Source organism: Lepidochelys kempii, chromosome 2, assembly GCF_965140285.1.
Source record: "Lepidochelys kempii isolate rLepKem1 chromosome 2, rLepKem1.hap1, whole genome shotgun sequence".
Lineage (NCBI taxonomy): Eukaryota > Metazoa > Chordata > Testudines > Cheloniidae > Lepidochelys > Lepidochelys kempii.
In genome coordinates, this window is record NC_136381.1 from 247,983,163 (window position 1) to 247,995,508 (window position 12,346).

The following is a 12,346-nucleotide window of genomic DNA, read 5'->3' on the forward strand; positions in this document are numbered from 1 at the left end:
CACCTCCATGGGTACTGCTTGTGAGTCACCTAATATGGAATTGACATGAGCAAGCACTTGAAGAAAAAATGGTTACCTGCCTTTCGTAACTGTTCTTTGAGATGTGTTGCTTGTGTTCATTCCATTACTTGCTCTCCTACCCTTCTGTCAGAGTTGCCAGCAAGAAGGAACTGAGAGGGTGCAAGTCGGCGGCGCCTGATATACCTCCGCATGGGAGCGCCACTTCAGGGGGTGCCACAGCCAGCCCTATGGATACCGCTAAGGCAGAAATTTCAGACAACTGTGCACATGGGCGCACACACGCCTAAAATGGAATGGACATGAGCAACACATCTCAAAGAACAAGTTACGGAAGGTAGGTAACCGTTTTTCATCAAGCTTGACTATACAGAGGACAAAGAAAGTCAGCCCATGGGATTGTAGGCTGCTTTTGGCAGACTCCCAGAGCCAGGAGTCCAGTGGGGCTGGACTACATTGCTTTGTAGTCTACATTGCAAAGCAATAGGGTTTGAACCGTGAGTCCTGGCTTCACTCAGGCTTGAACCTTGCACTCCCATGGGGTCTTGAGACCCTGGGTCTGAGCCCTACGTTAGTGTAATTTGTGTGTAGACCGAAGGGGATTAAGCTTGAGTCTGAGTTCAAACTCTGGGCTCACATTACATTGTAGACACCCCCACTTACAGAACAAAGGAGTTCATAGACTAACTCCCACAGCAATATTTAATATCACTTTGTGCATACAATAATAGAATTGTTTCCAAGTACTGTATGCCACAACCTGTTTTACTTGAGACTTCAGAATCAGAAAATAAGATTGTGGCAAGATAAAATGTGAGCTTTGATGTCCTGGTCCATCTCTAGTTTTAAACAAATATTAACTTAATTAGAATTTGTAACATGTTCCTTATTTTAAGTCATGTATTAAAGGGTAATATACTTTTTAAAAAGGTAGGTTTAAAATATATCGCGAATTAATGTTTAAAAGGTTGTTATAGATGTCAGTTCACATATAGCTGTAACTTTCTTGCCGTCTAAATCAGTCTGATTTAAAAATACTCTTAGATGCGTAATCTGCTCACATGTTGACTTTTCAAGTTCCAAACGTGAAGATAGCTTTTTGAGATTCACTTTCTGATATGTGCTTGCAGTGACTCCAAGGTTGTCGATAAGCAGCAGAGAGAGACACAAAGTATGGAAAGACTTTCTTCCACGCTCAGTACTGCATGTAAATCAGTACAAGTTAATGGGGCTGCCATAGTAAGTGATCATATTAGCTGTCTTTTGTAAGTGTTATCACTTGATGATGTATTAACAGTGCAGCGTTTCCATTGTTTGTCCATTGGTACTTACAGCTGTGAGCCCAGCATCTTTACCGTTGCCTCAAGTCTCTTCTGATTACTTGCAATAATATAGCTGTATAACATCTTGCAGAAAAAATGGCAAGAGTATTTTTGCATTTCCATGATTAAAATTCAGCTCACTGAAGAATTTGCAGGAACAGTTAGTCATAGGTGGAGTGACTTTTTTTTTCCCCTGAGCACCAGTAAGTGCAATTTTGGAGTTGGGAAGGAGGGAAAACATTGGTTTATGCAATTATCATCAGTTTATGTTCATAGTGGAGAGTTTTGATCTGGGAGCACCATTTAACTAACACATTTCCTCTTCTCGTGATTTGCTAACCCACTTCCCCATAGTTTGGTTTCACTCCATCCCCTCCCTCCTGCCTCTCCTTCCTCTCTGTTACTTCCCCAGATCTCCCAACATTACCTCTATCCGTTATCCCACCAAACCTTTGTGGAGTTTTTGGAGGTCGCTCAGACCTTAATATGTTTATCAGGGAGACTGAAACCTGCACTGCACTGCCTATGTACTCCAGGCACAGCAAGGTGTGTAATGGTGAACTTTATTGATCACAAAAAGGGACGCTTGTCTGTGTTGGCAGAGTCTGTGTACTAAAACCCTTAAGCACATGTGTAAATAATGTCTACATTGCAATGAAAGCCCAGGGTTCGTAGAACTCAAGTTAGCAGACCCTGGGTTTGTTAACCTAGGGCTAGAGCATCTCCACTCATTTGTAACCTCCGGTTACTAATTATTGAAACCTGGACCCCAATCTGAGGCTCTAGCATCTACATTGCATTATGCAGGCCTGAGTCCAACCACCCATATCTGACTTCCTAGCACCCTCCCAAAAGGTGCCCGCTCTGGTCCTTTGTTCGTGTTGCAGTGTGTGTAAACTTGACCGTCCACCGAACTTGACAGTCCAGAGGACAAAAAGTCAGCCCGTGGGATACTTTTATGTCTCCCAGAGCATAAAGCTGGTGGGGCTGCAACTGCATTGCAAAGCATTAGGGCTTGAACCCTGGGTCCTGGCTTGACTCAGGCTTGAACCCTCTATTCCCAGGGGGTCCTGGGAACCTGGATCTAAGCACTGGATCAGCAGGATTTATGTGTAGATGGAAGTAGGGGGTTAAGTTTGAGCCTGAGTTTAAACCCTGGGCTTACATTGCAGTGTAGACATACCCTTAGAGGCAACATTGTGTGGGGCACTGTTCCAGTCCCAAACTTACTTACTTTTTATCCAGAACTCCCAACCATCATCTGATGACTTTTGAGCCTTGTCAACAATTGGATGGCATGTCAATGACTCAAACAGTATGGTTAGCTTCAAATATTTAACTGCTTTTTTGCTATGTCTGTGGTGCTGTATGCAAGTATCCATGTTTTCTTTTGATTCATCGATTTGTCCTTTCTGCTTTGGGCAATATGCTAAGTTGACCTCACTGTTGTGACCTTCTCCTCCTCCATATTTAGATATCTGATTTGGCAATTTTTTTTCTTTTAATGAATAACATTTTTCCAAACTCCCTTCTTTCTTGGTTCTGCTGCCCTTTTCCATCATAATCTGAGAAGAGGGGAGAGAACCGGTTAAGTGGAAAGTTCTTAGAGTGCTTGCCCGTGTCAGTTCCATGTTAGGCGCATGCACATGCGTGGTGGTTGGAAATTTTTCCATTAGCGGTATCCAGAGGAACAGTTTTGGCGCCTCCTGGAGTCTCGTGCTCCTGCACCAGTATATTGGACGCTGCCAGTCCCACACCCTCTTAGTTCATTCTGACTGCCTATGACAGTTGTTGGAATGCTCCTTGCTCTTGCAAGTTCCCTAGTGATATTTGTTCTTGGATTCTTCAAGTTTTTTCCTTGTATATAGTTTAAAACTTGTCAAAGCACTGTGGCAAGTGCCAGCCACTTTGCCCCCAAAATTTAAAAGGGCAGAGGGGGAAAAAAAAATGTCCCTGCCCAAGGCTTTGAATACATGTACTCCCACCCACACACCCCCATGGTCACTGGTGGTCTCATCTGCGAACAAACAGGACAGATGGGCAATCTAGTGCAACCCCTAAAAACAAAGACCCTAAGAAACTTGACTTTTTTGGTAGAAAAGTGTTTTCTACTGCAAGTCTGCAGCTACGTGTCACCAATCAGCAAGCATTGCTGGGGTGATACAATTAGAACACTTGGCATTCAATGGCCAAGTTAAGGGACTCTGCCCAGGTGTCAAGACAAGAGTTTTTGGCCATCTTGGAAGAGGGCAAGGCAGTGGCCAAGGCCTCTCTTCAAGCAGCGTTAGATGCAGCCGATCTGGCAGCGCCATTGATGGATCTGCTGTCTCCATGTGACACAGTTCATGGCTGCAGTCCTCAGGGCTCCTGAACAAGGTTCAACTGTCCATCCAGGACCTCCCATTGAGGAGCAATGCCCTGTTTTCACAGCAGACGGACACCAGGCTGCATGGGCTGAAGGACTCGAGGGCCACCCTGCGCTCCTTTGGGCTCTAAGAACTTCCGATATCAGGGAGGCACTTCCGACTGCCACCCAGATACTCAGGTCCACCTCGACAAAGGTCCTATAGAAGGAAAGACTGAGACTTTTAATGCCGCCTATTTTCCCCATTCTCCTTGACCCCGCAGTTGGACTCCGCCCACTGCTCAGGTGGCCCATGGCAAACATTTTGAGGGTGTGCCCCAGGGCAACACACCAGACTAACCCCGATCCAGTCCCCCTTTTATTTTTGCACTGGTTGTCCCTGTTCCTTTCTGCATGGTCCCAAATTATCTCAGACCATTGGGTGCTCAACACCATAACATCTGATTACACCCTGCAGTTCTCCTCCTCACCTCTCCCTCCATCCCCTAGCCTTCTTCAGGGACCCTTCTCACAAGAGACTTCTCATCCAGGAGGTGGAAACCCTCCTATGGGTAGGGGCTGTAGAGGAAATTCCTCAAGATATGAGGGGAAAGGGGTTTTATTCCCGCTACTTTCTAATCCCAAAGGCCAAGCGGGGCCTCAGACCCATCCTAGACCTGTGTCACCTCAACAAATACCTCAAGAAGTTGAAGTTCCGCATGGTCTACCTGACCTCCATCATCCCCTCTCTGGATCCAGGATACTGGTATCCCTAGACTTAAAGGACGCCTATTTCCATATTTTTGTTTTTCATGGTCACATGAGATTCCTCCGATTTGTAGTGGACCAGTGCCATTACCAGTTCACAGCACTGCCCTTCGGCCTTTCGTCTGCTCTGAGGGCCTTCACAAAGTGTATGGCAGTAGTGGCCGCTTACCTGGGGCATTGAGGGGTGCGGATCTACCAGTACTTTGACGACTGACTTGTCAGAGGCAGGTCATGAGCCCAGGTTTAGCACAGCCTTAATCTGGTGTGGGCCACCTGTCAGGAGCTAGGTCTACTTATGAATGAGCAGTAATCAGTCCTGGCCCCGGTTCAGTGAACAGAATTCATAGGAGCCAGTACTTGATTCTACCCAGGCCAGGGCCTTTCTGCTGGAGTCCCAGTTCTGAGCCATGTTGGACTTCATCGCATGTTTAAGAGCCCCACCCGTTCACAAGCTCCCGTGTATGCCTCAAGCTGCTGGGCCACATGGCAGCATGTACTTACTTGGTCCGATATGCGCGTCTATGCCTTAGACCCCTGCAGATGTGGCTGGCATCAGTCTAAGCTCCCAGCAAACATGATTTGGACCTACTGGTCACAGTTCCATCGCACATCCTGTCATCCCTGGCTTGATGGACAGACCCTTGATTTGTGTTGGAAAGGATTCCCTTCACTGCCCCATCTCTATCAGTGATGTTGGTCTCTGACGCGTCAGATCTGGGGTGGGGAGCCCACCACAATGGTCTCCACGCACAACGTCTCTGGTCATAGGAGTATTGTTCCCTCTATATAAATGTCAGGGAACTCAGGGTGATACGCTTGGCCTGCCAGGCATTTTTTCCCTACCTGATGGGCAGAGTTGTTCAAATCCTGACAGACAATACCGCCGCAATGTTCTACATCAACAAACAAGGTGGAGCTCGCTCATCAGTCCTGTGCAAAGAGGCTCTCCAGTTATGGGACTTTTGTACAGCACGCCATTCATCTTGTGGCTTTGTACTTCCCGGGGACCAGGAATTCGCTGGCAGATCTCCTCAGCAGGTGGTTCTTGTCTTGCCTCACGTGGTCATTCTACCCACAGGCGGTCAGTGTGATCTTCAGAGTTTGGGGACTCCCCAGGTGGATCTGTTTGCATCCAGACTGAACAGGAAATGTCAGCAGTTTTGTTAAATTGACAGGCTCGACAGAGACTCCCTGTCAGACACCTTTCTGCTCCCATAGACAGACACTTTTATACGCTTTCCTGTCAATACCCCTGCTGTACAAGGTCCTCTTGAAGATCGAGAGACAAAAATCATGATGGCTCCACCCTGGCCTCAACAGCATTGGTTCGGCGTGCGTGTGAATCTCTCATTAGCAACCCTGCTTGAACTCCCGCTCCGAACGGATCTACTCTCGCGGAACCAGGACCATCTGCACCTCCCAAACCTAGTGTCCCTTTGTCTGACAATGTGGCTTCTGCCTGGCTGTATGCTGAGGAATGGGCCTGCTCAGTTCAAGTGCAGAACATCCTGCTGGGTAGCAGGAAGCACTCCACCAGGACGATCTACCTGGTCAAGTGGAAATGCTTTACCTGTTGTCTTCCCCCTCCAAGTCCTCACTTCAATCCAGCCTGGACTACCTGCTTCACTTCAAACTCCAGGGCTGGTCCTTTCATCAATCAAGGTGCATTTGGCAGCTATCTCAGTTTTTCATCCTCCGATCCAGGGCAGATCGTTCTTCTCTCACGAAATGATGCTCAGGTTCTTGAAAGGCTTGGAGAGGCTCTACCCTCAGATCCGCTATCCAGTCCTTCCGTGGGACTTGAATCTGGTTCTCTCTCGGCTCCTGGGTCCCCCCTTCGAGCCATTGCCATCCTGCTGTCTGCTGCTTCTCTTGTGGAAGGTCACCTTCCTGGTAGCGATCACTTTGGCCTGACAGTTATACAGAATGAGGTTTCACGTCAGAACATCCCTTCAGTTTTCTATAAGGATAAAGTCCAGCTACACCCCCATCCAGCATTCTTACCAAAGGTGGTGTCGCAATTCCGCTATAACAAGGACATCTTCCTACTGGTTTTCTTTCCAAAGTCTCACCAGTCTAATGGTTATTCTGTTTGAATGTTAGACGGGCTTTAGCCTTCTACATCAAGAGAACTAAACCCTTCTGTAAGTTGATGCAGCTTTTCATCATCAAGGTAGACAGAATGAAGGGCCTCCCCTTTTCCTCTCAGAGGATCTCCTTGTGGATAACCGCCTGCATCAGGTTCTGCTATGAACAAGTGGGGGTGTCACCACCGGCTATCATGACTGCCCATTTCACTAGAGCACAAGTTTCTTCAGCAACTTCCTTTGTGCAGGTACCGATTCGAGATATCTGCACAGCCGTTACCTGGTCTTAGGGCCCATACCTTCGCATCCAACCACGCCATCACCCAGCAAGCCTGGGACGGCGCCAGCTTTGGCAAAGCAGTGTTGCAAGCCGCACGACCATGAACTGCGAGCCCACTTCCATGGATACTGCTTGTGAGGCACTTAACATGGAATCAACGTGAGCAAGCACTTGAAGAAAAAACAGTTACCTACCTTTTGTAACTGTTCTTTGAGATGTGTTGCTCATGTCCATTCCATGACCTGCCCTCCTTCCCCGCGGTCTGCATTGACAGCAAGAAGGAACTGAGAGGGTGCGGAGCGGGCGGCACCCAATATACTGGCACATGAGCGTGGGACTAGAGGGGGCACCAGAGGCGGCCTTTTGGATACCGCTAAGGGGAAAATTTCCGACAACCATGCATGTGGGCACGTGCACACGTAACGTGGAATGGACATGAGCAACACATCTCAAAGAATAAGTTATGAAAGGTAGGTAACTGTTTTTCCAAAGTAGGCAGTCTTAGTATTAGCAAACATATCTGTTAAACTTTAAAAGGAGATGATTCTTTACCCCGTTCCCACCATCTTGTTCAGGTCCAGATGGGAGGTTATACGCTGCTATTCAGCGATAAACCTATTACTCGAAGTTTTGTCTCTTGCTTCCAGCCAGTCTTGGCTGTAATGCTACTTGCATGAACTTCACATGCTAAATTGTGCTAAATCTTCCCTGTAGTTGCATATATTATCATGCATAATTTCTGTGCTACATAGTCACAATGAAGACTAATACTGTTTTAACTTCGGTGTCTTTTGTTTATCTTCCATTTCACAGGAACTACGAAAACCTAGTTATGCAGAGATTTGCCAGAGAACAACTAAGGATCCACCTACGTTGCAGCCCCAGAAAGAACAGAAGCCAAACACTGTAGCTTGTGGGAAAGATGAAAGAAAGCCCACAGAAACAATAGAGAAAAACAGAGAACCCCCTCCCACAAAGTCAAATCCAGGACAGCCCAAAGACCAGAGGAGACAGTCAGGGCGCAGATCGCCCCCTCCAGCCATTGGGAAACGTTTAAATAAAGAACAGAACACCCCCCCAAAATCTCCTCAGTGAAACTAATGCTTGGGAGGGGGTTGAAAAGAGTTCTACTTCCTACAAATTAAAACCCATGTTCCCACTCAGAGTACAGAGAATGAGTTGCTGGTTAGGGAGCTTGCAGTGCTGCTAGGCATATAAAATGCCTGCAAGTTTTTCCTTCTATGAAATAATTTTTTACCCTCTTGAGCAAGCGTTCTATTTTTCCGGGATTTAATTGATCTAAACCTTATATTTAGGCTGGTGCTTAACTGGAGGTGATGCTTAGTCTGATTATTTTCAAGATGGAAAATGTGTTCTCTTAAAAAATCAATTTTTTTATGAAGTCTCCTTGTGGCATTGTGAATCCAAGCTCAATACAGTGAGTATTCCTGAACTGTGCTGCTGCAATTTTTTAATAAACTGGTCTGCAAGTAACTATATCTCTAAAATGTCCAAAAGACTGATAATAGCAGCTAGCGTAGAGTGTGGGGGGGGGAAAAAGTATATCGTACAAAAGTAGTATGAATATGACCTTGAGGATTTTTTTATTGAGCTGCTGTTCCAAATATCAGTTAATAAACTTGCACTTTTAGGTTAAACTAATAGTTGATTATAGCATTTTTTTAAAACTAATCTTTTTTGATGACTTTTGCAAAAAAGAAAAAAAAAAAATTAAGTCCTCCAGACAGCACCAATAGAGATGTTCTAAAATATTTGTGTTCTGAGGTACTGCAAGCAAGTAACCAGCTTCTCACTCCAGAATAAAATGAATACTATCATTTCGAAATACAAAGCACATTGTGAATAGAAAAAAATTGTGAGGTTGTGAGCTTGTATAGTGGTGAAGTCTGCTAACGGCTGTTATCACAAGAAAGCACAATAGTGTTCTTGTGATGATCTAAACTTCCCCCTCACCAGGATGGAGTTAACTAGAGTCATTACTGTACTTTCTGGTTTATCCCTGTGCTCAGTGTAGACTTTTTTTAACTTGGCCCCAAGTGCTCTTTGAAAGAGTTCATATCTTAGTCAGCCTAGTGTTGACGTCTTCCTGTAACTACAAGCATTGGCATGTGGATTTAAATTTTTCAAACATTGAGATAATGGTATTTGTTTTTTGTGGTGGAGGAAGAGATCCCTGCTATTTACCTCTGGGATGAGGTTTCTCACACGTATATTTACTTTAGAAGTGATGCGCTTTCTGAAGGACAAGGATGCACTAAATTAGCAAGCTTCTAATAAAGTTGAATATAAATTATTTTTGTTTTAAAATGCCTAAAAATTTTCTTTAAGTGTTTAAATAGCAGGCAGTTCAGATAAACCTCTTTCCTGCTGAATATAACAGTACAGTTTATTCCACAAAAATGTTTGTTTAAACAACTGATTTTTTAAAAATTCTTTCCATCCAATATTTAAAGACTTGAATTTTATTTAAACTTGAAAATGACTTTGCCTTAACTTTTGTATAAGACAGCTTAGAGTTAATGAAGTCTGACCCCCTTAAGGGTTAGCATGAGTTAATTACAGGATTACTCAGTTACAGTATGTATCTATTGTCACTGGTTTTACTGGGTAAACATACTGTAGTACAGGAACTAGCAGCAGGTTTTGTAATATACTTTAAAGATCGTAAACAGTTGATCTTTTTCAGATTGTTGAAAAATCTGTAAATGCAAATAGTCAATACTGTATTAAATATGTGCACTTGGAAGTGTGTGCTTTGCTTGTACAGTTGTAAATAATCAGAACATATAAAAAGGTACCCTAAAGAAAAAAAAATCTGATAAAAATTATTGATATATTATAAATGTTGCTGTTGAGCTGGATGTAGATAAACTAAATGTTGTGGTTTGAATCTTACTTTAATTGGTTGTTTTTTGTTTGTTTTTTTATTTTATTCTGGTGTGCTGAACTGACTCTGCCTCTTCACTGCAAAAGGGAAATGGAAAGAGAGTCTTATTTCAAAGCCCTCAAATGTTTTCATAAGTCTCTCTACAAGTGTGCATTTTAACCAATAGGTGTTCCAGAACAGAACATAAATAGTCAATTCTGGCAGTCTAGCAGTTCAGCCAAAATTTTAAAAATCCCAGTCATAAAATCAAATAAATTCATTGGGATAATAGTTCAAATAGCCAAGAAAAAAAAACCCTGAAGCTTATTTGACCACCTCTTCCAGAGAGAGAGTGTCCATGCTTACATAGATGGATAATCAACTTGAATATGGCTGTCTTAAAAAAAAAAAAAAAAAAGGGGGGGGGGGCCGCCGGGGGAAGTAGCAGTTAATTTCTTAGCAATTTTTATACTGCGGATATCTGATGGTAATGACTTGACCTTTTAAACCCAGCCTGCTGTGTACCGCAGAGTTGATTAAAATGGGCAAGATGAGATTTGTTGGTTCCTTCGTTTAAAAAGCACACTTTGAATTCTTTTGGAGGAGATAGGACTCTGACAACAGCGAACATCACCAAAATTTAGAAACCAGTTCTGTCATTGGATTTTAATATTCTTATCCTTTCCCCAGTGGGCAGTGAAAATGGCAGCTAGACTTGTATATGGTTTAGGCCAGCTGTGAGATTTGTTGTTTGCCTGTTGAAAGTGTGAACCTCAACAGCTGCAAACAATACAGAATGGTCACTTACAGCAACAGTGTACAGCTATTCATAATAGCCAACTGGGACTTAAGGTAATATATTGAGACCAGCGGATTGTGTTGTGCTGTTATAATGTATTCTGCTGCCATTTGTACTAGGTCAATACACTGTAATTACTGCTTACCCAGCAACAGTCTGTTGCAACAGGAGTTTAAACCTTGCTCTGATGTGGTTTTATAGCTTTTTAAAAATAAGCAAAAGTGACCTGCCAAGTAGCTGTATATAATATACAAAAACTTATCTTTGCTGCATTTACTTTGAGATTTTTCCACTTGGTGACAAAATGGACTTTCAGAGTAGAAAGTTGTGATGTTGCATGCAGACTGTTGCTATGGTTCCTATAGCTGTTAACATGTGGCTTTTAAAAAGTTAAAAGGAAAAATCCTCCCAGAAAGCAGTATCTGAGTTACAAGTTCAGAGATAAAGTAATTAAAATTGGCATTTAACTTGTAGGATTGTGTGGTGATGCTTTTCATTTGGAAGTATAAAACAAGTTAACACAGGATCTGAGACTCTTGTTCCAGGAATGTATTTGAAACAAAGGTTGCTTTTGAGACTTTATGTGAATTTCATTTCAGATCAGTCCCCACCATGACTTCATAATTTGCTACTTAGAAATCAGTGGAAAGTGGCAAACTTTTATGTTGCTGCATTATCTTCTGAAGATTCAGCAGTTAATATGGAAAGGCCCTTTGTGGGTGCGATGCAGTGTATCACAAGCAACAGCTGACTGTAATGGTGCATACCTATCTCTATATCTCCTTCAGCTAGCAACTTTAGGGATTTTTATGTGCTTTGTAACCTATTACACTAATAGCAGCAGACAATCGAAGACTTTCAAGGAGAGCTAACAGCTGCCAATTCATGACATAGAAGTGTAATATGGAAGCTTTTTTGAGGGTTTTTGTTTTTGTTCTACTTCTTCCATTAAGACTGGAATCAAGCTTACATGTAAACTATTGGTAATTTAAGTTTCCTTTTGTGTCATAAAATGTAAAACTGTCTAATTTGAAAAATATGTAGGTTATGAAAAATAAAGATTTAGGCACTGTTGAATTCTTGATTTTTTTTTTTAAATTAAACGGTTCACCGGTATCGGTCACTACCTTTGTTTTTGCTCACATTTGTGGAGAGTATGTTGCTTCAAGATTGCTTTATATTATGGATGTTTCTCTGCTGTGAATAGATTCGAAATGAGAGTTTATAAACCATGGTGTAAAGATTAAGCCTCGTGAAAATGTCTTCACAATTTAAAGAGATGAGCAAACAATTGCACGCCTTCATTAGGAAACAGTTAATGTAGGAGTGATGCTTGTCCCAATCAATGTACGTTGATCTTTTTATGAATGCTTCCATTGCAACCCCCTTTTGGGGATTTATGACTGTCCCATAATATTTTGGGCTTCAAATTTGGATTGAAACTTAGTGTCCTGGTACATGACTTTCTCAGTCTAGAAAACTGTTTGTAAGGCACTACCTCAATTACATTGTTTGGCTATTCTATTCGATGGGGAAAAAATGTTTTGGATACTCTGCCCTCCAGATTGAAAAAACCAAAAAAACCTTCAAAAATAATTGAAGTCCTTTTATTTCTTTTAGTCCAGCATATGAATCGGCTGCATTTAGTATTTACCAGTTGCAAGAACCAAGTTTAATGTTAACAAAATAGATACTGGCTTACCCAGCAAGTCTTAGTGTTTTAGAATATGTTGTATCTTAAAGAGCCTTTAGAGCACTGAACTCCCAATGACTTCTCTTAAATGGTAGAATAGCACTTTCTAACTGCCATTGGATGCTGTTTGCTAGGCTGACACCTGAAT

The 12,346-nt window shown here is 42.9% G+C and overlaps 1 protein-coding gene across 2 annotated transcripts in view; it reads left to right on the forward strand.

Moving 5' to 3' along the window:
* LARP4B (La ribonucleoprotein 4B) overlaps positions 1-11,582 on the forward strand; it is a 119,358-nt gene extending 107,776 nt beyond the window's left edge. The window contains exons 16-17 of one of the 2 annotated variants that reach the window (XM_073334490.2): positions 1,149-1,257; positions 7,633-11,582. In XM_073334490.2, coding sequence (XP_073190591.1) covers positions 1,149-1,257; positions 7,633-7,914 — 391 coding nt within the window. In that variant the 3' untranslated portion in view covers positions 7,915-11,582. The remainder of the gene's footprint in view (positions 1-1,148; positions 1,258-7,632) is intronic. The other variant, XM_073334491.2, reaches the window with a different exon arrangement.
* The last annotated feature ends 764 nt before the right edge of the window (positions 11,583-12,346 follow it).